Source organism: Leuciscus leuciscus (assembly GCF_965113295.1).
Source record: "Leuciscus leuciscus genome assembly, chromosome: 13".
Taxonomy (NCBI): Eukaryota; Metazoa; Chordata; class Actinopteri; order Cypriniformes; family Leuciscidae; genus Leuciscus; species Leuciscus leuciscus.
Window position 1 is genome coordinate 11,971,503 of NC_138737.1, and position 27,084 is coordinate 11,998,586.

General features: G+C 37.0%; 1 protein-coding gene across 6 annotated transcripts in view; it reads left to right on the top strand.

Annotated features, from left to right (window-relative positions):
- Positions 1 to 27,084, top strand: part of nfic (nuclear factor I/C) — a 123,166-nt gene that overhangs the window by 9,696 nt on the left and 86,386 nt on the right. Inside the window, exon 1 of one of the 6 annotated variants that reach the window (XM_082187925.1) lies at positions 8,292 to 10,254. The exons of 3 other annotated variants lie outside the window; for them this stretch is intronic. In XM_082187925.1, coding sequence (XP_082044051.1) covers positions 10,252 to 10,254 — 3 coding nt within the window. In that variant the 5' untranslated portion in view covers positions 8,292 to 10,251. 2 more of the 6 variants (XM_082187924.1, XM_082187927.1) reach the window with 2 other exon arrangements.

The window sequence follows — 27,084 nt, forward strand, 5'->3', positions numbered from 1 at the left end:
GTCCTGCACATTCTTTGGTTTTCTAGCATCTTCTGCATATTTGAACCCTTTAGTGACTGTATGACTTTGAGATCCATCTTTTCACACAGAACAATTGAGTGACTCATATACAACTATTACAAAAGGTGAAAACGTTCACTGACGCTCAACGCAGCAACACAATACCTGGGAGGTGAACATTATTTTTCCTCCTTATTTATTAATTTAGCACTACCCTTCAGAAGCTACATTAGATATTTACATGTTTCCCCCGAAGACAAAATAAGTAATTTACCATCTAATTCCGGCTCATAATGCACATTCTGTAGGGGGTATGTAAACTTATGAGTAGAACTGTAACTGCTGAAACTGTAGAGCAACTAAATGAAGTCTTAATGCCTCACAATTAAACATTTCCTGTCATGCCAAGTGGATCTTAAAGCTTTAGTGCTCATCTCTTAATGAACTGCAGAGCAGAGGCACTGAAAAAGCAATCTTTTGGCCCCCGGATAATCCACCACCTTAAAAAAGGAAAATATTTTGTTTTGCATTTGCATGCCAGTCGTCCAGTATAATCCTGACACCATCTGTGAGAGGGGATCTTCAGACAGCTGCATGCGATGTTGTGTCTATACTCTCTCAGCCTTTGGTCATCCCTATAAATGCTTTGCTTTAGTACCCACTACCCATACTATCTACTTGATTCAAAATGCAGTTCATAAAATGTTGATACTTTGAACTGTACAGCATGAGGGTTAAGAATCAAACAAAAAAATCCATACAAGTCTACCACTAATATTAACACTAGGGGACAGATGTCTTTATAAGGCTGTCACAACCCTAATCATTTGTAGGGTTCCCAAATACAACTTATTTATCTGATTAACTCATTTGTTACATCAGCCTCATCTTTAACACATTTATGAAAACATCTTAATAAAAAAGGCCTATATATAATTCTGTTTAGGCTGAAATATTACATGTCACCACAAGGGGGAGACAACGCTTCGCTTTTTCGTTTGTCTGGTGTAGTTACGCTAACTATATATTTCTCCAGATAGTTATCCAGAGAATGAAGAAAATATGTTTGTTGTACGATGGCAAACTTACTTAAATAACTAGTCATAGGTTAAGTTAAATAATTAATTGTTTAAAGGTGAAAAAGATTTGACCTATGCATTACTTTTCACCAATATTTATTATTTTATCCTGAGTTGCTTTAATACTCTATGCCTGCGCTAAAGGTACTTTTCATAATTTTTTATTTAGGGTTGTCACACTTAACTCTTTTGTTTTTATTCAGAACAAATCCAACCAGTCTACTCTAGCCAAGGCACCCAGTAACTGGACAGTGTCCCAACTCCGAAACACTGCCGCTTCAGGCCAAACCTCATGCATCATCTTTGTAGTTCTGTAAACATGCGGCATGTAACATTGTTTATCTGTGTTAGAAAATGGAATTAAGCTTTGAGGTGTGTCCAAAACTGAAATACAAAGCACATGAAAATGATTCATATAGTTGGGATAAAGCACAACACCACAGATACACATCTGTAAAGGGTCAAACATCTCATATTGCTTTATTTTTTTTTTATTTTTTTATTTTTTTCATGATTGAACCTTAACCACAACTGAACAGAATTTTTGTGTGACGTGAAGCTGTTAGGTCATAACAATTTACATTTTAATATAATTAAGTAGGTGCTACTTGAACTTAGACAGCCAATCAGGACTAGAGTTTTCTCTTTATGTATTTTATTTGAAGTCAAATAGCTCATTTCAAAAGTTAGCCACTTAGCTCATTTTTAGCTTGTGCGATGCTATCATAACATCTTAATAGTTTTGCATACTGCATACTCTAGTTAGTACATCATCTTTAAAGGAGATGTTAAATATGCTTATAGTTCACCCAAAATGAAAATTCTGTCATCATTTACTCACCCTCGTGTCATTCCAAACGTGTGACCTTTTTTCTCCAACGCGTTGTGATCTAACCCTTTAAGCATCTTAACAAAGTATGTAAATACATAATATGATACTATACACATGCTATTATAGGCCAGGCTAAAATAAAACACTCATGCCAGGTTTCACAGACCAAGCTTAAACCTATAGTCTCAGACAAAAATGCATGTCTGAGCTGTTTTAACTTATCTCTCTCTTTATCCACCCTATAGTGAAAAATGTATATACCAAAATGTATTTGAAATACATTTATTTTATTCTAAGTATACAAATACATTTACATATTTATGTTGGCTACTCAATATAAATACCCTGAAATTGTACTTTTGGTACTAAATTGATACACTTAAAATATGTGTAACACTTAAAACTAATTTAGCTAATAATGATGCACTTTAGTTAATTGGAAGTAGTGCTAAGGTCCAACTAAAGATATACTTAAGTGTGCTTGATTGTGCTAAAGTGGAACTATTGGAAGTATACTTTAGGTACACTTTAAATATCTAGCATTTAAAGACTGATATACAGTGATCTTACCTAATAGTGCTATTAAAACACAGGTTTAATATTAAGAAATGTGCATTGTGCAATAAAAAAGTACACCAAATAAAGTTTAATTACAATAATTATATCAGTAAGTCTCAAGCGATATGTCAGTAAATATGTTAATGGATTTGTAGAATACTTGGTGTGAAATATAGGTATATATTGGTATAGTTTTTTTTTCACTAGGGAAGGAAAACTTGAATGTTAATTTCAATTCCTATAATTGTCAGTTTTATTCTGACTTATTCTGACTTATTTACCAAGCCATTTTCAAGACTCAAATATCAGCAGCTAATCTCTTTTAAATGTAATATATCATTCAATTAACGAAGAGATCATTAGTGATAGCTGCTTTGCTGTAGAATATGAGCACTTGACCTAAGGTCTTGACATGTGCTAACTAATCTGCATGTAATTAGAGTTCTTGGACTCTGCTGCAGGGTGCCGGGTCATTAGCTTATCACAGCATAATCACTGGCAAATTACTGCGGTGTAATCATTTTCTAATAGCCATTAGTGGAGTCCCGCAGAGGATTCGGTGATTCATTTCAAACATTATGCAAATGGTGGATATTTGATGCTGAGCAAAGCTCTTTTCTCAGCATCAGACTGTCTTGTTCATGGCTGCTCCATGAACCATGAATCATGTCATCATGGGAGCATCTACTGTATTATGGATCCATGTGTTAGCTCTGTCAATTAATACTGGAGGTTTTGCCATCGGCTTTGTGGTACATCATTGATTACTTTTGTTGTTTGTATGTTGGGCTTTGCTGTGAAATGAGTAAACTATCTGAACATTGGCTGGTATCTCATTCTCAACTTTATAAAAACTATAGTGTGAATGGAATTACATAAGAAAATGGACAATTCTTGTTTTTATGGACTATTACAGTATTTATTATAAATGATTAATCTTTTTTATTTTATTTAAATTCTTCCCTCTGCAGCAGCGACATCTCTTCTCTTCTCTGATGACGTGTTCACTGGTGTGAGTGCGGGACAACCTGTCACTCACATGACATCACAGCAATAGCAAACGATAACAATCCAAGCAGTTCCCAATAGACAAAATCAAGTCCCGCCCTACATTTGTTCTTGTTTGAGAAGCCATTTCACTCGGATATACGTCACAATATAGGGAAGAAAAAACTATCGCAACATCCGTTTCAAGCCGACTTATGGATGTCTTGCACTTTCAGATTGTATTTGTTTTAAATACGTTTTTGTGATATATTTGTGCAAACAATGATGATTCTTACATTTTGTCGATATACTGTCCAAAACGTATCCTACAGAGAATGTGAAGCGTCGTCATGCCGCATTGCATGCTGGGGTTGCGCTGCTATGTTAAGAGGGTCTCCCTCTGCTACTGATGCTGAAATTAATACAGATACCTGCTTACCTTTTGCTTTGTATTTGCCTTAAATTTAAATATTCACATTCATGGTATTGTCTTCAGGGCTCGGAATTGCCTTACAAATAGCACTGGAGCCCTATTGGTCAATGGCTTGGTGATATGTGTTATGAGTTTATCTATAAAGTGCTGCAGGGATGATGTAAATTTATAGGTCAACCCGGAGCATCACACTGGTTCCCTCGACAAATACCCGATAGGATTTTCCATTGGCTTTTGGAAAAATCGCAAAAAATAAGCTCTGTGACCAACAAAAGTTAATGATACTTTTTGTCCATCAAGATAATTTTCACAAACGAACACAACTTTTTGAATTTTGAAGCCTAAATATAATCGCCAGAATTAAAAAGCTAAAGGTATGCTATGAAAGAACTACCACGGTCCCTCGACTTCCACCAGTAAGTGCAACTCTTTCAGTTTTTCTCTAAAAAACATTTACAAACTATTCTAACTCAAACTTTCAGGGAAAGAGTGCAATTATAAGCACAAAGAGGCTGTAAAAGCAGACTGAGCTAAACTGTTCAGCTGATGACGTTTACTCTCCTCGACAGCCTCTGTAGTCCCATTTAGCCACTTAGCAAACGCCTTTTTCAAGACATGTAAGTTTAAAATAATTATGAGTGGGGTAATACTACTGATGTATTTTGGTGTCTTGAGGTTGTGTTAACCACAGACCTTATTTCAGGCATCTAACCAAAATCCCATTTAAAAAAAAAACCTATCGACTTTTGGACGATGGAACCAGAAGTGCTAAAATGCTAACTCGTTTACAGGTTTAGGCCTACAAAAATGCTTCATCCCTGCACCACTCTATTACTAGTCACGATTAAAGTAACTAAGCAGAAAAATCAAAGACCAGAATTGAAATTATAATGATCTTTATTAATCCAAGGGAGCCAACCAACCCTGTGACGTCGAATGTTTAAGTACTACGTCTGCAAGATAGTGGCGGCCTGGCCACAAAAGCTATAACACAAGTTATTTCCTTTTTTATTTAAAATTGCTACATTGATCGTGTTTGTTATGTAATTTTTGATTAGAGTGGAAATCCATTTACTAAATAATGTTCATTTGACTGACTGCTTCATTTACACTTTAATGTTACACCTCATGATATCTGTTGGCAAGCTTTTATTTAGAGCACTAAATATAGGCTACAGAAATGTTGTTTAATATAGGCTATGTGTTAAAAGAATATATACTTATGACACCATTAAAAAAAATTCTCCCCTCATTTGCACCCTGAAATTGAACCGTTTATTAAAATGTGCACTGAGAGAGAGGCTGACTTGATTTGAACCACTTTTTATAGAATTGCTTGGCTTAGCCTAAAGGTGACTGTAATATAGCTCCACAAATTATCCAAAATGGGAAAATTAAGCACAATTTGCACTTAAGCATTCAGATGGCAAGAGCAGTGAAGGAAAAGTTGTTCCTCTTTGAGAAGAAGGTGCAAAGTCTTGGCAATGGACTGCATGCCATGGATCTGTGTCTTGAGAGAGAGAGTTTCCAGACGTTTCCCCCTCCCCCTCTCATTTTGCAGTAGTTTGGAAAAGTGAAGCTGTATTGGAGACTCGAATTTGCCTAGGGCAGTATATATGCGTCTCTGTGGAGCAGGCCAATCATGTATTACATCCACATGTGATTTCATGACAGAAACGGCCACAACAAGGCAAAGTCCACATGTGCTTAGAGTCTTTACTGCAACTACAATGATGCCATTTGAGGAGGGGGAAGAAAATACAAATATATGACATACTAGATCTGCAAGGCACTTAAACAGCAGTTAAACAGGAAATTAACCAGTCATTAGACGTATTTTAGACTGGTATTACTTTAAAAAGAATTAAGACCATTGTAAGCATCTTCAGGCTTTAACAAATCCACACTTTATTCATGGTACACTGCAGTATTTCCATCTCACCACTAGTAGGAGTATGGCACTGTTTTATTCACTGAACACTTGATAGAGATAGTAATTGATAACCTACCTAGTACTCACTGTACAGTCTTTGTACACTAGAGACCTCATCTGTACAAACTCTTATAGCTCTACACATAGCCAAAATGACATCACATTGTAATTTATTTCTTTATTTTTTATTTTTTAAATAAAAAGGAGCAATTTATAATTTCTTGGGTTGGCTATATCACTCACAGAAAAATTATGTGACTTGTATGTATTAGTTAAATACCATAAATCTACCCAACAGAATCAGGATCAATCACAATAATAAGGATATAGCTAAATATCATTTTTGGTATAGATCTCCCTATGAGCTTTGGATTGCTTTCCACAAAATAATATCACAACCGTTTTTGGTCTGCCCTCTCGAGGATGTCCACTTTTATGAGTCAGAATGATTACTTGCCTGCAGGCTATTTTTTTATATTTTTTTATTTTTTTGAGATTATATCTTACATGCTTGCTTGGGTGAGTTAAGAGGCTAAAAACAGACCAAACATTTTATGAGATGGTTTAGATGACATATGATCTATCAACTCTCACATATCAACACAACAAACCTGTGCAGTTCATTTAACTGGAATGTCTGAATGTTTACTTTATGATTTCTCCTGATACAAACCGAAAACAAGGATAGAGAATTGGTTGAGTCCTTTTTTCACTTAGTGTTTCTCTAATGACATGTCCAAACCAGCTCTATACCTGTCCTGTATACAACAATACGCCAAAACACAGTTCACATATTATACATAGGTATTTTTATATTGAATCACCCATTTAGAGGACAATGCAAATGTCATATTCTCCTTCTAAACGTTATTGTATATGTAAATCTGTCATTTGTGATCTCAGTAAAAATTACATTGGCATCTGGCATATTGGTGGACTTCTATACATTTACTTGTTTAGATGCAAATAATAAAATTGCCACTCTTGCATTGAATTAGAATATAATTACATTATACATTTTTGTTGTAAATAGGAGCATTACACTGTCACTTATTGTTACCTAAAACATGATTCACTTTGAAGAGATGATTTTGCCCCTGTGGGCAGTTTACTCAGCAAACCTGGTATCTGCCCTGCTGTGGTGCTGGTCATTTGTTCTTTGTTACACTCTTCTCTGGATTAAATGCCTGTTCTTTGTCTTTCAGGTACTTTCAGGTTTGACAGTAAAAAATGAATAGTCAATTTGTGTCAAGCTTTTTATTTATTTTTATTATTTTTTTACTTTTACTTTAAGATTTTGTGTGTGGGATATGTGTTTGTCTCTGTTTGAAAGCCTGTACATGTGCCTTGTGTGTTTTCTGAGCATACCTTATAAAGTTAGAACTAGAAATTAAGTGCTCTAGTATAACAATATAGCCTATTGCATTGCATGCGTGCGTAAATATAAGACTGTAAATTACGGGAGTCATCGGGAGATCAGCACCAAAATGTTTTTCAGTTATCCAAAATGTCATTCAGATCTATAAACAAAGTGAAAATAGTTTAGACAAAATCTGTTTGTTTTCATAGAGTGGAGCAGAAGTTTTTTGTTTTGTTTTTTAACTCAGAAGTTTAGTGGGTGAAACAAAAGCGCATGGGGGATGAAGCGACCCAAAATACGCGACTGCTTTCAAAGTTGCCAACAAATACATGAGGACATGTGGATTTTGGAGTCTTGGTTTAAAATGGAAAAACTTATTTAGATTCTTTAAAATAGTTAACTTTTAACATGTTCAATTAAACAGAGCTTATACAAGTATAGCATATATAGGCTAGCATATTTAAGTTAATGTATGTATAGTTCCAGTCATGCGGCCGAAATGTTATTTCAGTTAAGGAATAAGTAGCCTAGGCTAAAAGTAAAATAAAGTGTATTTTATTTATTTAGGAATAAATAAGTATGGTAACAGCATAGGAAATTATACCATACTATTTAACTTGTGTTAAAATAGTATAAAAATAAACGCTTGAAGTTAAAATTAGGCTATACGTAATCTCAGAGACTATACAGATATTTTTGTTTTCATATCTGAATTTACGTGGGTTTGAAAGTTTGCGCCTATAGGAAAGTTATACAAATGAAGCTTCATTCTTAATTTTAGTAAATTATGCTTCAGAATATTAATAAGGGCAAACAATAGCCTAGCATTAAAAAAAATCGCGTCTTTCAAAATATAACAAGTAGGCTAAATAAATGTCATTTTTAATCATATTAATTATTTTAATAAAGACACAAAAATATTGATATTTACTGACCAATACTTTCATATTGACCCACTGCGACTTTTTAATTTTTATGTACATAAATGTAATTTCTCTCTCTCTCTCTCTCTCACACGCGCGCGCACACACACACACACACACACACACACACACACACACACACACACACACACACACACACACACACACACACACACACATATATTATACAATCTTCACTCAGATAGGCTATTTCTCAAAAAAGCCTGCCAAATGACGGGAAGGATAAGCAAATATGTTGCTGGCATAGAGGTTTAATGAACTCGCGGTTTAACGCCTTTGTGCTTTTTCATAAACATACACACAAGATGTGGCCTACCTGTGCAGTGCTCAAAGAGAAACCTTTAATAGAACATTTAACGTTGTCGAAGTTTCAGTCTTGCTTTTCTTCTTCCTTGGAAAAAGCTGCAACAGCTCCCTGAACTCTAAAGCCAAATGTTTAACCTTTCGAGTTCCTCATCGGACACTATCGGCCGGAGCCAAGAATGACAATGAATTTTATTTCTGCATGCAAGCCTAAATCGTACATTACATATAAAAGACCACTAAGTTTTCCTAGGCCTACCTGTCTTTTAGTTTATTTATGCTCTAAATGCCCAAGGTGTCTTGTAATCCTTTGAGATGGGAGTAAGAGTCACGTATAAGGACCCTTCAAATGACTGAGCACTATAACTTAAAACGCAATTTCAAGGGATACTGGCAACGTGGTACCATGCCAAAGGTTGTAGTAAACCTTGTTCAGTTTAACTCGTTCAAAGCAAATACATTTGAGAATAATGATTTTGTTATTTTTCATATAAAGTTAGACACACACGCCCAAAGAGATGTCCACACAAAACAAATGCACTCGCGCGCTTTACGCACGCACACTGAGACAGATTTTTTGTTTTATTGATAGGCCTAGCTATTGTTTATCTTGGCGACAGGGTTGGCACAACTCTACAATCAGGTTTTGAAGTTATTTGAGCACTTTGTGTTTGTTCTGTCATCACTGGTTTAACATTCTTAGCCTTGCACCATGTGGCCATTATAAATAAGGATATCTTAAGTTATAAAAGTTACTAAGTTATATGTATTTTATTTTATTTAAGCTATTAGCTTAAAAGCTGTTTTTATAAAATGTTATAATTTTTTAAACCATTAAGTAGCCTAAGAAGTAGCCAACTTGAACCAATACACTTGAGTGTAGGCTATATAATTTAGTTATAATTAACTTAGGATGTTTTTTCCCCCAAACAATTTTAAGGTTTTTCTTTATGTGTTTACTTTACAAATGTAATTGATTTTTCGGTCATGCATCTCCACAGTATTTTATTTATTTTTTTAATTAGCCTACTCAATTTGACCTGAACAGAATTTGAAAACATGCATGCTCAAAATGTATGCATTGATGAATGTATTGCAGTCATTTCGTGCATTACATTACAATATATATATAAATAACTTATGACAAAAATTGTCACGCCACTGACCCATAAATAAAGTAGCATATAGCCCACACATATAAACTACGCCATCAAGTGCAGTTCTTCTAAGTGAGTGGCTCCACTGCACACACACACATACACACACACACTGACACACTCACGCCACCCCCGTATTTCATCAATTCCTTCTCCGCGAGGACCGTAAGATGTGTATGGAGCTCAGAACAGCGTCTGTGTTGCCATTCGTGTTGTAAGAAACAAAAGAACAGACGAGACATTGATTCCTCTCTATACATAAGGACATCTATGCGTGCCGCATGTGCAATGGTGCAAAGCTATGAGACCGACGTTTCAGCACTGTAAATTAAAGATACACGACCAAAACAACAGCCAGCACCTTCAGCCAGTGCACTGCAGCAAGCCGTGCATTACTGTAAATCCTTTATTTTGTCCTTCTGTACCTTATAACGAGGATTTCCGATTGGACGAGGCTCGAAGACTTCGCGTGGGACGTTTTGTATTTGGTCAGTGTCCGGGTTTATTTCTCCCATCCGAAGAGCACGGATTACTTCTTTGCGAAGATAAATGGATACGGAGTTATAAAAGCACCCGACGAGATGACCAAGCGTTGAACTGCAGAACTACGAAAACCTCGAAGCTGTAACTTTTTTTGGGGGGGAGGTTGGCAGTTTCGCTTCGAAATGGTACGTTAACAAATCACTTTCATCATTATTATGTCGTTGCTCCAAAAGACGAAGGAGATCACGAGTTGTGCACTCTTAAAGTCAAATGAGATCATCATCAACACACAGGCGCCGTGTTTCGGTTTTCCCTCTGCTTCCTCTCTTGCCAGCCGGTTACTCCTTTTCTCGTTGGTTTTCGGCCAAACAAGGTTTTGTGGGAAAGGCTTAAAATGCTGGCGCTTAATTTTCGCTATTGAGACGTGCAATGGTTAAGATAGCTACCCTGCGATTGGGCTTTTCTCCTGTAATGAAAGTTATTTGTTTTGTGACAGCCGAAGAAAAAAATGCGTGTGTGTGTGTGTTAACCACGGGACCCTGAAGGCCAAGTTTAAGTTTAAAGCCAGTAGAGGCAGATGCCCAGCATTCGAGTTTGCACAGCAGAAAATGGCCGCAGGCTCGCCGGCATGAATTTGACATCTACGCCGACAGAGGCGCTCCCTCCACGGCAGAAGTCTCAGTTAGTGCGCCGAATCACAACCGGGAGTTCGGCATTGTTTCAGAAAGTGCTAGAAACTGCAGTTACTTGTCATGTTCGCGTGGCAGTTGCAAACTTAACCTTTAAATAAAACAAAATAAACATGCTTCACGAGACAGTGTCAAAATTGATTTGACCCGGGATGGTTGTTTACAGAATAGTTACACTTAGTTTGATACACTTTTACAAGTGCTATGTTGCAGTTTTCAGGCATGTAGGCTACCATATGCTTGCAAGTTATTGATTATGCAAATATGCAATGCTACATGAATTTCAGTAGGCTACTATTTTAGGCTTATATATCAAAGTAGCCTACAATAGTATGACATCTTTTAAAATAGGCTATGGTACAGTACTTTTTTTTGTAAGGGTAGACTTTCCCTTCAAGGGAAGACATTCAACAACAGACTTAATAGCTATCTTAGTCACTGCTGTTACCTGTTCATTTGTGCGTATATTAACACAAAATAAAATCCTAACATATATAGCCTAGCTTTGCTCTCTGCGGGGATATTTTCAGTTTATGTTGTAGCCTACTTTCAGGAAGTATACGTCTTCCTTTCTCCTTCAGTTTTTGGGTTAATAACATTGCATGTTTACAGTAGCCTAATAATTCAGCCTTTTATAATTGTTTTATGTTTAGGGCTATGTTCATGTTGTACTATCTACTCAAATCTATTCTTTCTCTTTAAAAAATATAATATTCTAATGATCGAGATTGAATATGTGACAGTTTCAGAATAGGTTTAAGGATAAAGAATGACTCTTATGAATATGACTATTTTCTAATGATAGGCACGTTAGGCGATAATGTTTTGAGGCGTCGGGGTTTCAGCAGTGTTATTGATTGTCAGCTCTCTCCCTGGTCGTAGTTCACAACTAGTGTACACGTTTTTTCAGTGCAAATTCTAAAGAAATAACAGGTGTTTGTTTTAATAGCCTGCCTGGTTTTACACTTTAATTTAAGTCAATTGACTCCTAGTTTATTTGATCTGCGTGTGATCACTCCAACAAAGTTAAACCTGATTTCTACAAAGGTTCAAGCTAAAAAAAAAACTCGAAAAGAACACGTTTAAAGTCCTTGATGTGGGTATCTATCCACGAGTGATTATTAGCTACTTGTAGAGTTAGTGATTATAGATATCGAGCCGAGTTATTTTTCTTGCAGTGGCTTTATAAACGTTTGTAATAATCAAAATATGCATTACCAGGGAACATAATCTAAATTAAGAGAATTTAGAATCGCGCGCATGATCTTCTATTTACTATTCATAATTAGACTCGTTTCAGTAAATTAAGTGACTGATTGACAAGTCATTACCTTGTTTTTTAACTTGAGACAGCTTTCTTCTATGTGTAAAGCTAACTTGCCTTATCAGACACTGCCAATAGTAGGCTATTTTACGCGGGGTGATTTTTTTTAATCCACTCCACTCACATGAAGCGATACGCCTCGAACACTTTGTCATGAATGGATGCATGCATGTGCGCTTTCTGTGACGCAATGTCCGCGCGAGCCTGGCTCTAATCGCTACTTTAGCTGGTGAGTGTTGCAGTAAAAGTGTTTGGAATACGCGCGCGGGTGAAGCGCGCAGAACATTGCTGCGCCCGAACTGGATCAGCGCGAGAGGGGAGAGCGGTGCGTGCTCATTGATGAAAAGGGGAGAAAGTCGTTTGCCAGTTTGTTACGCACCAAATGAGCTTCAGAAACCGAGGCAAATAACGTTTTTTTTGTTAATTTCACGGACTTAACGGATGCCCCTGGACAGTGGAAACCAGAGTTAGCCTCTCTTGCTCCTTCAAGTACTTTCTTTGGGATGGGCTATTTTCATAACGTCATTTCATTCCTCCCTCTGTTGAAAACATTTTCTCTTTCTTTGATTCTTTCTCCCACCATTTCCTAAATGGAACAGATTGCAGCACCCCACGCGTTTTCCTGCCTGCAAAGTTTGGTTTCAAACGTGTACACAGTTTGCGCGTTCTCTTTTGCCGGGCGTCCCTTGATTTAACGGACTCTAAGTGGAAGTCAGAAGTGGCGGCGGTGGAAGTGTTAATCATGATGAGGCTTACCATGATTAACTGTGAAAAATGATCCACTAACTTGTCGGTGTTTTGCCACATTTTCAAGTCACGCGCTCCGCTTTCAACATGATGTATTCTCCTCTCTGTCTAACTCAGGTAAAGTGCTTATTTGTCTCTTTCTGAACGAATTGCTCCTGAACGCTCGACGAGATTTCGGTTCATAAAGGGCGGGCTGAGAACTGTGCTTCTCTTTTATACAACACAAAACTGTTTACCCATGAGCGTATTAGTTTATTGAATTGATAAATTTTTCTATTATTGAATTTTACACTCTTAACCAAGTCAAAAATCAATTGGACGAGGTAACATGAATCGTTGTTTATCGTTGTATTTAAGATGGAGTTTATATGCTTTATAAGTAGACATTTGAGTGCATAGTCATCTGCTTTAGTTTTAATCATAAACTAGAGGGGAAAGTTAGCCTACATGATCATTGTTAAGATAAAATAAAACTTTTATTGCAGTTAAACATTTGGGTATGCATTTATATATAATGGAGTATACTATTGTCAATTTTTATCTAGATTGGATTAATATGTATAAACTTAGCCTATGTGCTCATATATACATTAATATTATTCAGTTCTTGCTTATAAGAGGACAATGTAGTAATGTATATATTCTAAAGACTATTAAAACTTTGATGGATTTATTGGTTACAAAATATTTTATAATTACAGAGAGATTTAGGATATCTATACAAATCTGACTTCATTACTGTGGTTTCAGCTCTTGTCTTTTGAGGTTTTTAAGTTTGCAATTATTAGGATATAGCAAAATGTTGTTTATTGAAGTATTTTATTAGTCTGCTCAATTTTATAAAGCCTGACACTTAAAAAGAGATATAAACTGAAATATTCTGGAAAGAATAGCATTGACTTGCCGGCCCCTTTTCTGTAATGTACTTAAACCCTATATTACCTATTATAACTGAATTAATCAGACAATAGTTTAGCATTTTATGCAGTGTGATAATGCTCAGACTTTAAGCAAATGTGTATTTTAAGCAAATGTGTATTTTAAAAGTATTTTTGTCAGCAGTCTGAACTGAGGCAGAGGTTTTTAAGGTCACTTAACTGTCTCAGATTGCCTACTGTATATTGACACGAGTCACTATGATTTTAGATAGCTGATGATCGCTTTGACCTTGGCTTTGATGAGAAAATTGCATCAATAGTGAATAATTTTGCTTCGGTTTGTTTTAAATTTCAGATCGTTTTTTAGCAAGGCCACTCCCCTGTTAAAACATTGTCCATCTTTTCACTTAGAAATGTACATGTTAATAATAATAATAGTTAAAATGTTAAAGTAATACAGCTTGAACTTTGTTGCAGTTTAGCCTTTGTATATGAGAAAAAGATTTTGTGAGGAGAAAAGTGTTTAAAAAAAGTTTTAGATCTCTGCTCGGGAAGAAAGTTGTTCCATATGCTTGATTCGAAAAACGGCCATACTTTCTGACAGGCATAATCATGGCAGTCCATTAAACCTGTCGATTTGACACTGAAAATATGTAAATAGCAGCTGCTTTTGTAAAGGTCTAACTTTTTGTTGACAGTTTATCTTGTGGCATAATTCGGTTCGTAGTTCATATCAAACTTTATTTTAATAACTGCTTGGGAAACCTTAATTGGAATTTGGGCTTTTAAGTCACACAAATATGTATTGTACTTTTCAGCTCTTAGTGAATGTGTTCAAACAGGTAACAGTACAATTTCACGCCTCACCCTCCAGCGCTTGAATTTATTATTAAATTAATTAGATGGGGCTATGTTTCAGTGCTTACTGTGTTTTTAATTCTATATGACAGACGCTTGTTTCAGTATTTTGGATTAGCAAACTCTTTATATTCTGTAAGTAACCATAGTCCACTTTAGCAGTTGTGTAACTTTACTAAATGTAGTTATAGTGAATTATAAACTATCATGCACAGCTGTAAAATCTTAAAACTTGTTAAAAAAAATAGTTTGCTCTTCCTGAACACTTACAAAACACATTTGATCTGCAGGTTGCAGTAAATATTTAGGAACGCAATAATCTCTGTTACATTACAGATCCGGTTTGTGTAAGTCGTATTGAGAGCCAGCAGTGTGGAGGCCTTGGTTTTCTCTGTAACCGCTCGGCATGTCCACTACCTCTTTGTTGTTGCTGATAGGATAATGTAATGTAGCAGCCTGCAGCATTCGAGGGAGAGCGCGCAGTGTGCACAGAGGTTCTGGCCGTAGTCTGAGTGAGTGTGTTGGGCTGAGAGAGAGAGAGCGAGAGGGACAGATGAGGCGTGTGCCAGACTCCACCGCAGTCCCGCTGGCAGCCAGAGGGGCCTTTCGCTCAGACCTTCGATGCACACAGACACTTCACAAAAAAAGTTTTAAGCTCCGAACCTGTTCCGTATGCTATCATTATAACAATTCTGTCTGCAGTAAGCACCATCCGCCTCAAACTTTAGATCTGGTGAAGAAATAAAAATATTTGACAGACGTTTGACGTGTAGGCTACTTTTAGTGTGTTTTTACTTTTACAATTCAAGATATAATAATTTGTACGTTTTAAATGCTTTTATTCTTTTGCATTATTTTATATTCATATTTTAGGTCATTGTGAGGCTGAACAAAGGTCAGCAGGTCACAGTTCAGAGCATGAAGGAAATGCTAATTGTTTAAGTGCAAATGACTAAAACTAAAGAGTGTTGAGCCTATTTCGATATATTTTTTAAATGATTAATCCAGATACTGATCAAATGTATTTAGTTTGGACAGACCCAGTTTGGAGCGTATTTGCCAACAGTGTAGAGTAGTATCAGTGGGAGATCTGAGAGGCTCTATTCCCCTGAGCTGGCAACATGCTGTCCTGCCCCCATTCCTCATCGATTCATTCCTTTAGAGCCGCAATTAGTCCCCCCCGGGAGAGAAGAGGAGGGCCGATCCAAGCGTCGAGCCTTTCTGAGACACTCTCACTTGACTGCGCTGACTGACAAAATACTATACATCTGAAAATGTGCTGATAATAAGACTTGCTCTGCGTTGCATTTTAGTTTTCATATTTCCGTGCAAAATATTCCATAACGGACAGCCTTTTTCTTCCATTTGGGCTTGCAATGATTCATATAAACGTTTTGTTCTCTAAATGAATGCACACATGGTCTGTTATTTATTTTCTCAATTCATATCAGTATATAAGCTTTGCTCATCATGTGCATGGGAAGCCAGTCTAACCAGGATCTGATTTAATGAGCACTGAAATGTTCTCCACCCCTTTCCATGGTCGGGCACTTTGTGTTTGAAGTGTCGTTTTTGGGCTCTCAAATGCCCCAGAACACCCCCGTGGTGTAATCCACTGGTCCTCTCTCAGTCCGCGTGTGTGTGTGCGCGCCTGCCCGCCTGAGGGTTTTTTTTCGTCAGGAGAGTGTTTGCTCTTTCGCTCGGCTCAGAAATGCATGCCCCACTTTCGTCTGACAGCCCTGAGTGGCACAGTCATGGTCGCGTCCCAGCGCGGCGGCTCCCAATGTGCCCGTTAACAGATTAATTAAGCTGTTTTGATCACCCGCTCTTCCTCGCTTGCCATCCGGCCTGCATTTATCACAACTTTTTTAGACGTTCGGCTGCTTATTTGTGTCAGGGAGCGTTTTGGAAAAAAGGGTCAGAATCTTAAGGGGAGCATTAGCTTTCATGTGTTGATCCTAGTGGCTGATATTCATTAGAGGACATCGAGGAGATTTTTAGGGGAGGGGAGGGGAGAGGAGAGGAGGGGAGTCGGGCACAAAGAGTAGCCTCAGTTATAAAGGCCCGAGCTCTTGGCATGAGTAGAGGACTTCATGTGGCCAGAGCTGGAGATGTCTGTGGAAGGTTGGCTGCGTTTCATATCACACCCAGGTTCCTCTGCGGGGAGAATGGTGAGCAACCCTAAATATTTACTCTATGAAGATGTGTTTGAATTCCACCTGAGCCCGCAGCCTCGCTCTCTCATCCATGCCAGTGTATTGCAGCAGAAAAGAAGTTTATTTTAGTTGTTTTCTAGATGAGATGTGGTCCAACGAGTGCCTGAATCACCCTCTGGAGTCTCGCTTTTTAAATGAGCCTTACAAAAAACAGCTCAGACTTCTGGAATAGCTTAATCAACCGTGCAAAGACAAAATACGTTTTATTCCGCTCCGCAAGTAGCCTACCTCTGTGTTGGAAGAGATAATTCATGGTTCGAGTCAGTCAGAATGCTGTTACCTGACAAGAATTATTTTATTTTTTAACTCTGCAGATATTTAAATCTATTCTTTATATTTTCTGTATGATACGGGTTCAGATGCTGGCAGATCCGCTGCTTTGTCTCCAGCAGGGAAAGAGTTTTGTCTTCTGCCCTAGGGTTTGAAGTCACAGTAGTAGGTCATTTTGAGAAGAACCTCCGCTCTTGGCAGAGTCGGCTCTGCTGGGAAGGCTTTAAGAAATGTTTCCAACTGGAAGGCGATCAAGAAGAGCAGTGCTGGCGTGGCAGGGTGCAGCGGGCTGTTTATTTAAAAGATCTCTAAATCTACCTCTGCTTCTCCACTACTGTGCCTGTGTTTTTCTTGTCACACATTTGTTCGCCGGATTAGATTTTTGCCACAAGCCATGACACTTGATTACATTCTTTGGTTATGTCCGAATATCCCAATATTCAGGAATACTTTGCATTGTGCGTTCTTTTTGTATTGTAGATTAAAGTCATCTGTTCTGCAGAATAGTTTGCTCTGAAACAAATACTTAATTATATTTTATATATATATATATATATATATATATATATATATATATATATATATATATATATATATATATATATATATATAAAAGAGTCATATTATAAAAAAGCTTTTTTTTCATTTATACTATACCTTTTAAAATAAAAAATCTCTCTCTCTATATATAATATATTCTATAAATGACAAATATATATTTTAAATGATCATATATAATTTTTATATATTTAATATATAAAAATTATATTATAATTTTTTAATTGGCAATACAAAATAGCTCATTGGCAATAAATGTAGTTTTACCTATAATTAGATTTGCATTCTTTGCAATTATTGCACTTTTTTTGCTTTCTTCAACATACTCTACTTGAGTCTGAACAGATGCGGAGGGATTTTTTTGGCTGTCTCTTTCTTGCCTTCTTGCACCAGTGCTGCAGGCGGTTCACTGTGTGTGATTTACACCTCTCCGCTGCCCTCCAGAGCCGCTGTTGGAACTCTGCGCCATACGATTCCCTTGTTTGTGACGATGCAAGAATATGAATTATGAATGGATAGACTAGCTCTTTTTGATTGCATGTCACTTATGCAAAATTGCCATTGAGAGCTCTGTGCCTTTGGTTCAGGTAGCCTTTGGATGAAATGACAGTGTTTATTGTAGGAAAAATGTATGTTTTCTATGGATTTTCTGGTGCAGAAATATTTGGCCGAGAACAGTTATTGAGCATCATTAACTTAAGTGCCCTTAAAGAAATGTTTTTCTTTTGTTTTCCCACACTTACCCATTTGTATTGTAAGTCTTGAGAAATGGATTAAATAGTACTATAATGCCTCATGTTCCAGAACGTTTGCCTCATGTTGACTGGAAGCACAAAGCTTCCATGTCACTGGACGCATTCCTCATATACCATAATCCATCAGGAGGATCTTCTGTGTTGCAAATGGTTTGAAAGGGTTGTTGAGCAAGCTTTCACCCTCTTTCAATGTGTATAAGTGTGTGTGCCTGGACCGCAGCTGGAGGAAGATGCCGCAGATCTTGTGGTGTAATGGAGACTCTCCAATACTGCAAGATAAGCGACTTGGTTTTTTTTTGTGCATTGAATGCAAAGACCAGGATCCCTGTGGCCTTGCGTAGAGCTGGGCTTTTAGATCTTGTTCCTTTCCCAGCATGGAGTTCTTTAAAATCAGAAAGATTTCATTCTGATAGAGGAGAGCTATCTTTACAGATTGAGCATTTTAATTAATATGTGTGTGTGGTGGGTTGAGGGGGCGGTAGATGACAGAATCTGTTGTGTTATTTTACAGGGAGTTGATGTATCCTCCCTGATGGGCTTTCAAGTTCTCAGCCAAGACAATAATGAGAATGTTTATCGCTGCACGTGCACGTATGCTCTGTCTCTCTTATTGACAGCTCTGATTCATGCGTCCGCCCACTCATTCTGAGCTGCAGGTTAAGACACCTTCTTCAGGAAAAAGGATGATCCAGATCCTGATATATTAAGAAAGCCATGCAAACGGAATCCATAAGGTATGCCGCTGGGGTTCTGACGCATTGTTCATTGTTCCGCTGACATGCAATTGAATAATGACCTGTGGTGATGCATTTAATTTTGTTTTGCAGGAACTTGAAATAGAATGAAACCTGTGGCATTCTTGCGTTCTCAATTACACTCTCGTGTTAAACCACCATCGCCTTATCTCAGCGCTGAGAGCTCCTAAAACTCTTCAGTTCTGATTTCGTGAGATAACGTTTCTCATTGTGCCTGAGTGACAAAACACGAGAATCTGTTTGTGATTCTTGCGTGAAAGTTAAGTATCACCAAGAGCTTTTTTGGACGTGTATGTGGTGAATTAGATGGGGAAAGTTGTATGAAAAGCCCACTGGACTTTGTGGCATTGGCAACATTGGAAACTCTCTCTCTATCACTCTCTCTGGACCTAAAATCATGTTCTAGGCACGCAGCCCAGATATGAGTTAAAATCTTTGTGCTTCTCCAACAAAGAAATATTAAAGTCAAATCATAGGTAAATTATTTCTCGCTCTTGCACTTTGGGATGCAGTGACATCAATTTGTTATTTTGATAAAGGGCAGGAGCTGCTTTAAAACACACCAGAGCAACACTTCATCACAATCTGAGGGCTGCGTTGGAGAAAAGAATGTAGCTGCATGGGATCATTTCGAGGAAGGACAAAGGAGAAAGAAAGCTATTGTATTAGTGGTGTGCAGGAGGATTGGCAAGCTGAGGGCAGAAGTTCTGACCGGCAATTAAGGCTTGATGGCATATTAGCCAAAAAGATATTTTCAGTGACGTATCTCCATAAAAACTGTAGTGATAATATGTCATTATTCAGTATGCTGTCAGGCCCCACTTAGGACTTATGAGTACAGGCATACAGGCATGTAGAATAATTTTTTTCAGTAAAATCTGATAAAAATCCTTTTTAAAATCCCAATTGTTATCGTTTTTATTTTTATTTTTTATAATTTAATAATTTTTAGTTAATCTCACCGCCTCTTTGAGAGAACCTCTGTTTATCTCTGCTTTGTCTCGTTGCAGATGTTGAAGTCCATTCTCTTGACGTGCTCTTTGGCCTCTTTCTCAGGTGTGAGGTGTCTCTGTGCATGTGCGTTTTATTTCTGCCTCACACATATAACAGATAAAAAAAAATCTAAGGTGTCAAAGCTAAAACTGAAGGCAAGCTATAGGCCTCATATATATATATATATATATATATATATATATATATATATATATATATATATATACATGTGTGTGGTTGTGTGTGTTTGCACACTACAGGCCTAGACAGATATCTCTATGAATTAGGATCTGAGCCAAACAGAGCAGTGCTGGGAAAGCAAGAGGACACGTCAACACTTGGCTATGACCTAATATGACTCTGGCTTGCTACATGGCAAAAGTGGGGCAGTCGTTTTTCTAAGCAGCTCGTGCACTGATCAACAAGCCAGTTTAGTGATAATACTTAATTAGTTGGTTTATTATTCATTTGCATTTAAAAATTGGTTATGCGCTGTTCTTTTTGTAGACTGCCATAGCTAAATTTACATTGCGTTTACATTTATGCATTTAGCATAGACCTGAGCAACAAATTGGTACAATACAATGCCAAGCTTCTTTTTCTTCTTCTTAATATAATTTTTATTTGTTTACACAACAGTTGTTGTTTGTTTTGTAATTATCTTCGGTTTCTAAAGCATAAATTATTTAAGCTTTCTTAGTATGACACTGGTTGAGAAAGAATCTATGAATGAAAAGCTTTTGCAAAAGTAAATGATTTATAATGAAAAGCGAAAATAATGAAAGTTCAAGGTTTTTGGGCATTTCGAGTTTGTTGAATGCAATTATTTGTTGTATGTTAAAGTATTTTCTAAAGAAACAGGAAGTTTGGACGGGACATATTGACAGGCTTGCCCCTTTTTTAATAAATTAATAGAATTTTTAAATATACTTTTATTATATAGGCTATTTAAATACATGTAAAAAAATTTTTTTATCAAATATATTAAATATCATTAAATATTATTTTATTAAATATACTATAACAATCCTTTTATTAAATATATCCTTTAATTAGTTATGTCACAGCCATGGTTGCAAATAGTATTGGAGGAAAGACATTGTTATTTAAGGGAATATCTGATCTAAGCGAACACACATGGACAAAAAGCCACAAACTCTAAATTAGATTTTTATGAGGTTTTGACAAATTTAAGGAGCCTCTTTTAAGACACATCATCTGTGAAAAGAAGACAGGTACTTTTGCCTGGTCTGAGTGTGGAAATTACATTTTGTACAGCTTGTAGGAAGCATTGTTCACCAGTCCTGGAGCAAGATGAGAGTTTTTAGTGCAGGCTTTGTTCTTGAGCTCTGTACGGGGCCCTGTTGTGGCATGACTCGGATTATGGAGATTAGCAGGCTAGCTGGTTATGTAATTGAATGTAACCATGAGGAGAGTGAGGGAGAGAAAAAGAAAGCCTTGAGTGAGAGAGGTGTATAGAGAGAAGGGGAAGTAAAAACGCTTTACCTTCATCCTACCTTTTTGTTTTTTTTGAGTGGTGCAAGGTCAGGAAAGGGTCAGGCAGGTTTTGACATCCTCTCGCTCTTTGTTGTTGGGGGGAAACACTGACTTCAAGAGTTCATGCACTTTCAGAGCCCCAGTCAAATAGTTTCTGCATGCTTCAGAAATTATTCGGCTTACTTCTGAGAGAGAACTGACGAGTCTCGAAATCAGTAGCACTGAGGACAATTAGAATTCATCTGCACAGCACTGGTTTCTGCCAAATATCATGTCACGCATAAGGTGAAATATTGATTAGCTTCTACATGTTTTATGTGGAATGTGTAGAACTTTTCCTATTGATGCATTTTGGTATTTAGAGATTTTACAGACATTCACATTGACGGCGTAGTAGAGCTTGCAAAGCAATTTATGAGCACAGAGATAAATTGAATGTTAATCTTTGTTTTATTGTTTTCTGAATTACCAAGTTGCTGAATAATGTCACCAGCATTTCTCCAAAATAGCTATTTGTAACGGTTCTCTCATTTCTTGGTAAAATGAAATCAGAACGTTCTGTTCAACTACCATGAAGTTGTCTGCGTGATGTAATGGCAAAACCAGGTCAAACTGCCTTTTTCAACAAATTATCCACAATTTTGACTCTTTTAAAGTGGAAAAAAATTATTGGAGTGTTTTGTGACTAATGGCCACATTTTAATGGTGGTGAACAAAGCGTTTGCAAAAGGCATGAGCGTTTTACTTGCTAGTGGCACTTTGAGACAGTTGAAACTGTCATATTTTTCTGTGAATGAAGTTGGCAGTTTTCAGTGAAGGCAATGTGAGAACAAATACGGATCTTATGCTGCCTTCATGTGCTGTCAGATTTATCGTAAATACTAGTTTCCTAGTCGAAAATTGGACATGAACGCCCTCTCAAGTCGTATTTACTGCTGGGAAACTCTAAGATACTTTTGAGGCCCGAGTTTCTGAGTTGAGTGTGCCGTAAACTTGCTGCTGTGACTGGTATTCTTTATTCGTTTTTTCCACAACAGCTAAAACATCTCGTCTTGTCGTTAAAGTAGTGCATATTTACATGAATAACCATTTGAATCATATTGTGTTTTATAGACAGCGAAAATAGCATGTACAGTATTTGACCGAAACCTCCGAATTTTACTATCTTGATTCCATGGTGAATGTATACAATACTGTGGGTATCTTTATTTATTGGAAGAGGTAGTCAATACAAGAACAATTAATGGTCTCAGGCTCTGACTGAAGGCCTGTTTGAGATGCGCCTGTTGTCTATCAGACAAATCGACTCTTTAACGGATTTTCTTTGCGAGGACATGAAGTGAAAACACACACTTTAACCTGTTCACTCCAACCGGAGGAGCCAAACTAGGCTGAATTAGAGTTAACTAGCCTGAAATTTAGTTCTGACTCTTAAATAATTAAAATGATCTGTAACTGACCCTTTTTTGGGCTGATAAATTATTCATACTGCTTGGAAGTAGATTTAATTTGATTTGGGATATTTAGATCTGATCTTATCCCATGGTGCACTGAGACCAAAAGATTCAGATGGTGAGGGAAGACCCAGTTCATTTTCCCAGGATTAGAACCGTGCTGTCAGAGAATGAGCCGAAGCCTCAGCTTAATTCAATTACAGGGCTAATGTAATTAAACCTACAGAGAGAAAGACAACGAGTCCTGCTCTGTTTTGGCCATCCAGTATCCAAGACCCTGCAGAACGACCGAAGGCCCCATCACAAGCTTCCACACTTCTGTCATCATTTCCCAAAGTCAAAACACCGGTTTTCCTTTAATTTGGTGCCTTTTCCCATTGTTATTGATTCTGATAAGACCATATATTGGGGTGCAATTATTCATCCAGTAAAATGTATTCATGATAAAAATGTAAGGGAGATTATTCTTGAATGGGTCGATAGAAGGATGTGTGACACTGCAAAGCATTTGAACTGCTTTTGTTAAATAATTTAATTATGCAATAGCGTTATTTAAAAAACTGTGGTGACTTCAAACATGTTTTACTGATGTTATGTATGTTCATTTTGGAAATGAGGGCTGACAAATAGATTTATCCATGGGGTGAAATTCTCAAGATTTATTTAAAATTTTGAAAAAAGAGCCAAAAAAAACAACAACAACAACCATGTGTGTCCTCTTGAGTCCCATATGACACTATTGTAAATGCTATGCTTTTCCATCTTTTAGGGTAATTACTGTAAAAAAAAAATGTGGCTTAAAACTATCCAAACATACAGGACTACCACACAGACTCACAAAAGTTTATCTGATAATGTGGCTGCTATTAATGTTCTTAAAGGGATAGTTCACCCAGAAATGAAAATTTGCTGTTATTTTACTCTCAGGCCTTCCAAGATGTAGGTGTTTCTTCTTCTTCAGTAGAACGGTAAAGAAGATTTTTAGCTGAAGCTGTGGCCCTTGCGGATTCATATAATGTCAACGGCTACCGTCACTTTGGGTGTCAAAAAAACATATACAGGCAAAACAAATAGGTACAATACGTCATTATGTGTCAGGAAGTTTGTGCTCCAGGACCGTTTCCAAAGGCTGTGGATCACAGGTAATAATGTTGTAAATAGTCTAATGTTTCTTGCACCGAACGTTTTGTTTTATAAGACTTCAATATATCGTCAGGAGTACAGGTATATTCAGTATATATTTTTTTACTCTCAAAGTTACGGTAGCTGTTGACATTATATAAATCACCAAGGACCACGGTTTCAGCTAAAAATCTTCTGTAGGGGTGGATTTAAGTCACTGGGGTCATTTAACGTGTTGTGTGCTTCTCTCAAAAACAAGGAGAGAGCACGTTCCAGTGAACATACATGTCATTCTATAACTACCTAAATCTCATAAGCTTGAAGAAATCATTCCAATCGTTTAATATTTTTAATAGGATAAATATTGGTTAATAACTTGATTACCAACCACTCAAAGGATATATATTCCGGAATCCACCCCTTCACTTCTTTACTGTTATACTGAAGAAAAAAGTCACCTACATCTTGGATGGGCTGAGGGTGAGTAAATGAACAGTAAATTTTCATTTTTATGGTGAAATATCCCTTTAAGCTGGTACTCGGAAAAGGTAAATGTGTTAAATAACAAACAAGCATGTACTTTTTACTTTTCAGAACTGAACGTTTTTTGTATTGCTGCACATTGCCCCACTCTGAAGCATTTGAGTTTCTCTTAGCTACATATGCTCATGCTTGGTTGTCCTATACTCATCCATTATTAATATAGCTTGTAAATGCTGAGCTATTGTTTTTCTATTGTTCTGTTGTTTTATGATTGGAAAATGTAAATTCAGCAGGTTTTCCTATAGATCTGGCTTTTATTTGAAAGGTGAATATTTGATTTTGGACTGAGGTTGTAGTATGCTGTAGAACTAGTCTATCTTTTTCAGAATAATTCACCTTGAGTAGCAATATTAGTGTGAAAATTAAATGATCAAATCATCTTCACTGCGACATGTTTTTCAGTGAATTGAAATATTAAGCAATCAGTTGAACAAAGTATTTTCAGTCAGTTGGATATTATTGGAGGAATAATACTGTTATTTTCCATTTTATTGGTTTTAGCTCAATTTGCTATATTGTGCATCCCTAGTTTTTTAATGCACACCTACTGGCCATTATTGTCAACATTACAGAAGAGAGCTCAGTGAAAGCTTTCCGTGTTTAAATGAATGTGTGTGATGATCAGATGAGCGAAACAGCTGGATTATAGTATCCAAATACAGTGTGTATTTAAACTGTGGGATTAAGGTTGCATGGCAGTCACTGAGCGCCGTGTCTAGGTTTTACACCACTATCAGCCTGATTGAAAACGAATAAGCGCTTCAGACTGAAGCTCTGTGATTGGCTGTATTTAACAGTAACAGTTGGTTTACCAGGTGTGCATCGTTCAGTAGTAATGCACTTGAACTGAGAGGAGAGGTGTGGTTGGCTGTTTGTAGAGATATAGAGGCCTAAGTGCACTACCGTGCTAACTGTGTGTGTGTGTGTGTGTGTGTGTGTGTGTGTGTTAGAGTAAGTGAGGGCAGGAAGGGTAATAATCTGAGGTTACCTGAGGTAACTGTGTCATTGTTTGCAGATGTCACATGGTAGGATCCAGAGCTGTCTTCTTCATGGTTTAACTGTGGGAGTTGTCCTGGGATCTGTGACAAGGGCTGTCCAGGTCAACTATGAAAAAAAATTATGAACTATGAACTATGAAATCCCCGACAGGAAGTTAAATTGGAATTTTTATTGGAATTATAGGAAGTGGAATTGACTGAATTCTGGAAAAATTGGCTTTTAGCTTATACTTAATTTAGTTAAGTATACATTTTAGGTGAAATTTCAAAGATATCTGTTTTGTTTGTCTGTCTGTGAGGTATATAAAACATTCAAACGTTCAAGACCTTCTTAAACTTTCAGACCATTTTGTCAAGACATATTTCAAAGTTTGTCTTGACAGGCCTTCCTTTTCTAGATAAAAATAAAACTTTTCATGCAGGTAAATTTTTGCCGTGACATGATTTTTTTTTTCAAATTTCAGTTCAATATTGTTTTACTAATTTCAGTTTCAATTCTGCATCCTGCTTAATTCAAATTTGACACTAGCAAATTAGCAATGCAAAGGCCCTGAAAACATTAACACTAAAAATTGTGTGCCTTCAAGGTGTGTCACTTTGGATAAAAGTGTCATCCAAAAGCGTGTAAATGTAATTGGTAAATAATGAATATGTAAGTGGTGGATTTAATGTATTTTTTAATGTCCACCTCCTGTGGAAAACAGAAACACAATTTCACTTTTGTTTGTATCTATTTTCTATTGATCATGGCAGCAGTTATTCATCAAGCGATGACCAACTGATGGATAAGAGCGTTATAACCATCCAGATGGCTGGTGTAGACGAGCACACTTACGGCATTTTAAAGAGCTGATTCAGGTATCTGAATCACAGTGGTGCATCAATGCTTTACAGATTTTGGCACCGTAACCTGATTTGCATAAATAATTTAGTGAATTGGCCGCTAGTGAATCATTGCAGACAGTGAAAAAATAAAAAAATGGCACTATCAATGGGCACAATGCATTCTTGCTTAATCTTTGAACCTGTAATCAAAGTTAAGCTAAACCCAGAAAAAGTCTGCACTATATTGCAGCAATCTAATCTAAAACACCGGATGCATTTTTGATGTTGGTTGTTTTATTTGTCAAGCAAATGCAGGTTGATGCTTTTATGTATGTCTTACTAGAGTATCTCGGGGTCATGACCTTTGTAAACTGGCTATTGAGAGCGAATGGACGCAAGAGCTGAGCTTAAGCTAGTCTCAGCGGTCAGCCGGGAGGGACCCATTTGTTGAGAGAGAGAGAGAGAGCGAGAGACATTCAGAATCATGCAAAGATTTGGTCTGTAGTTGGGTGACCCAGCTATTCTCTCTAATC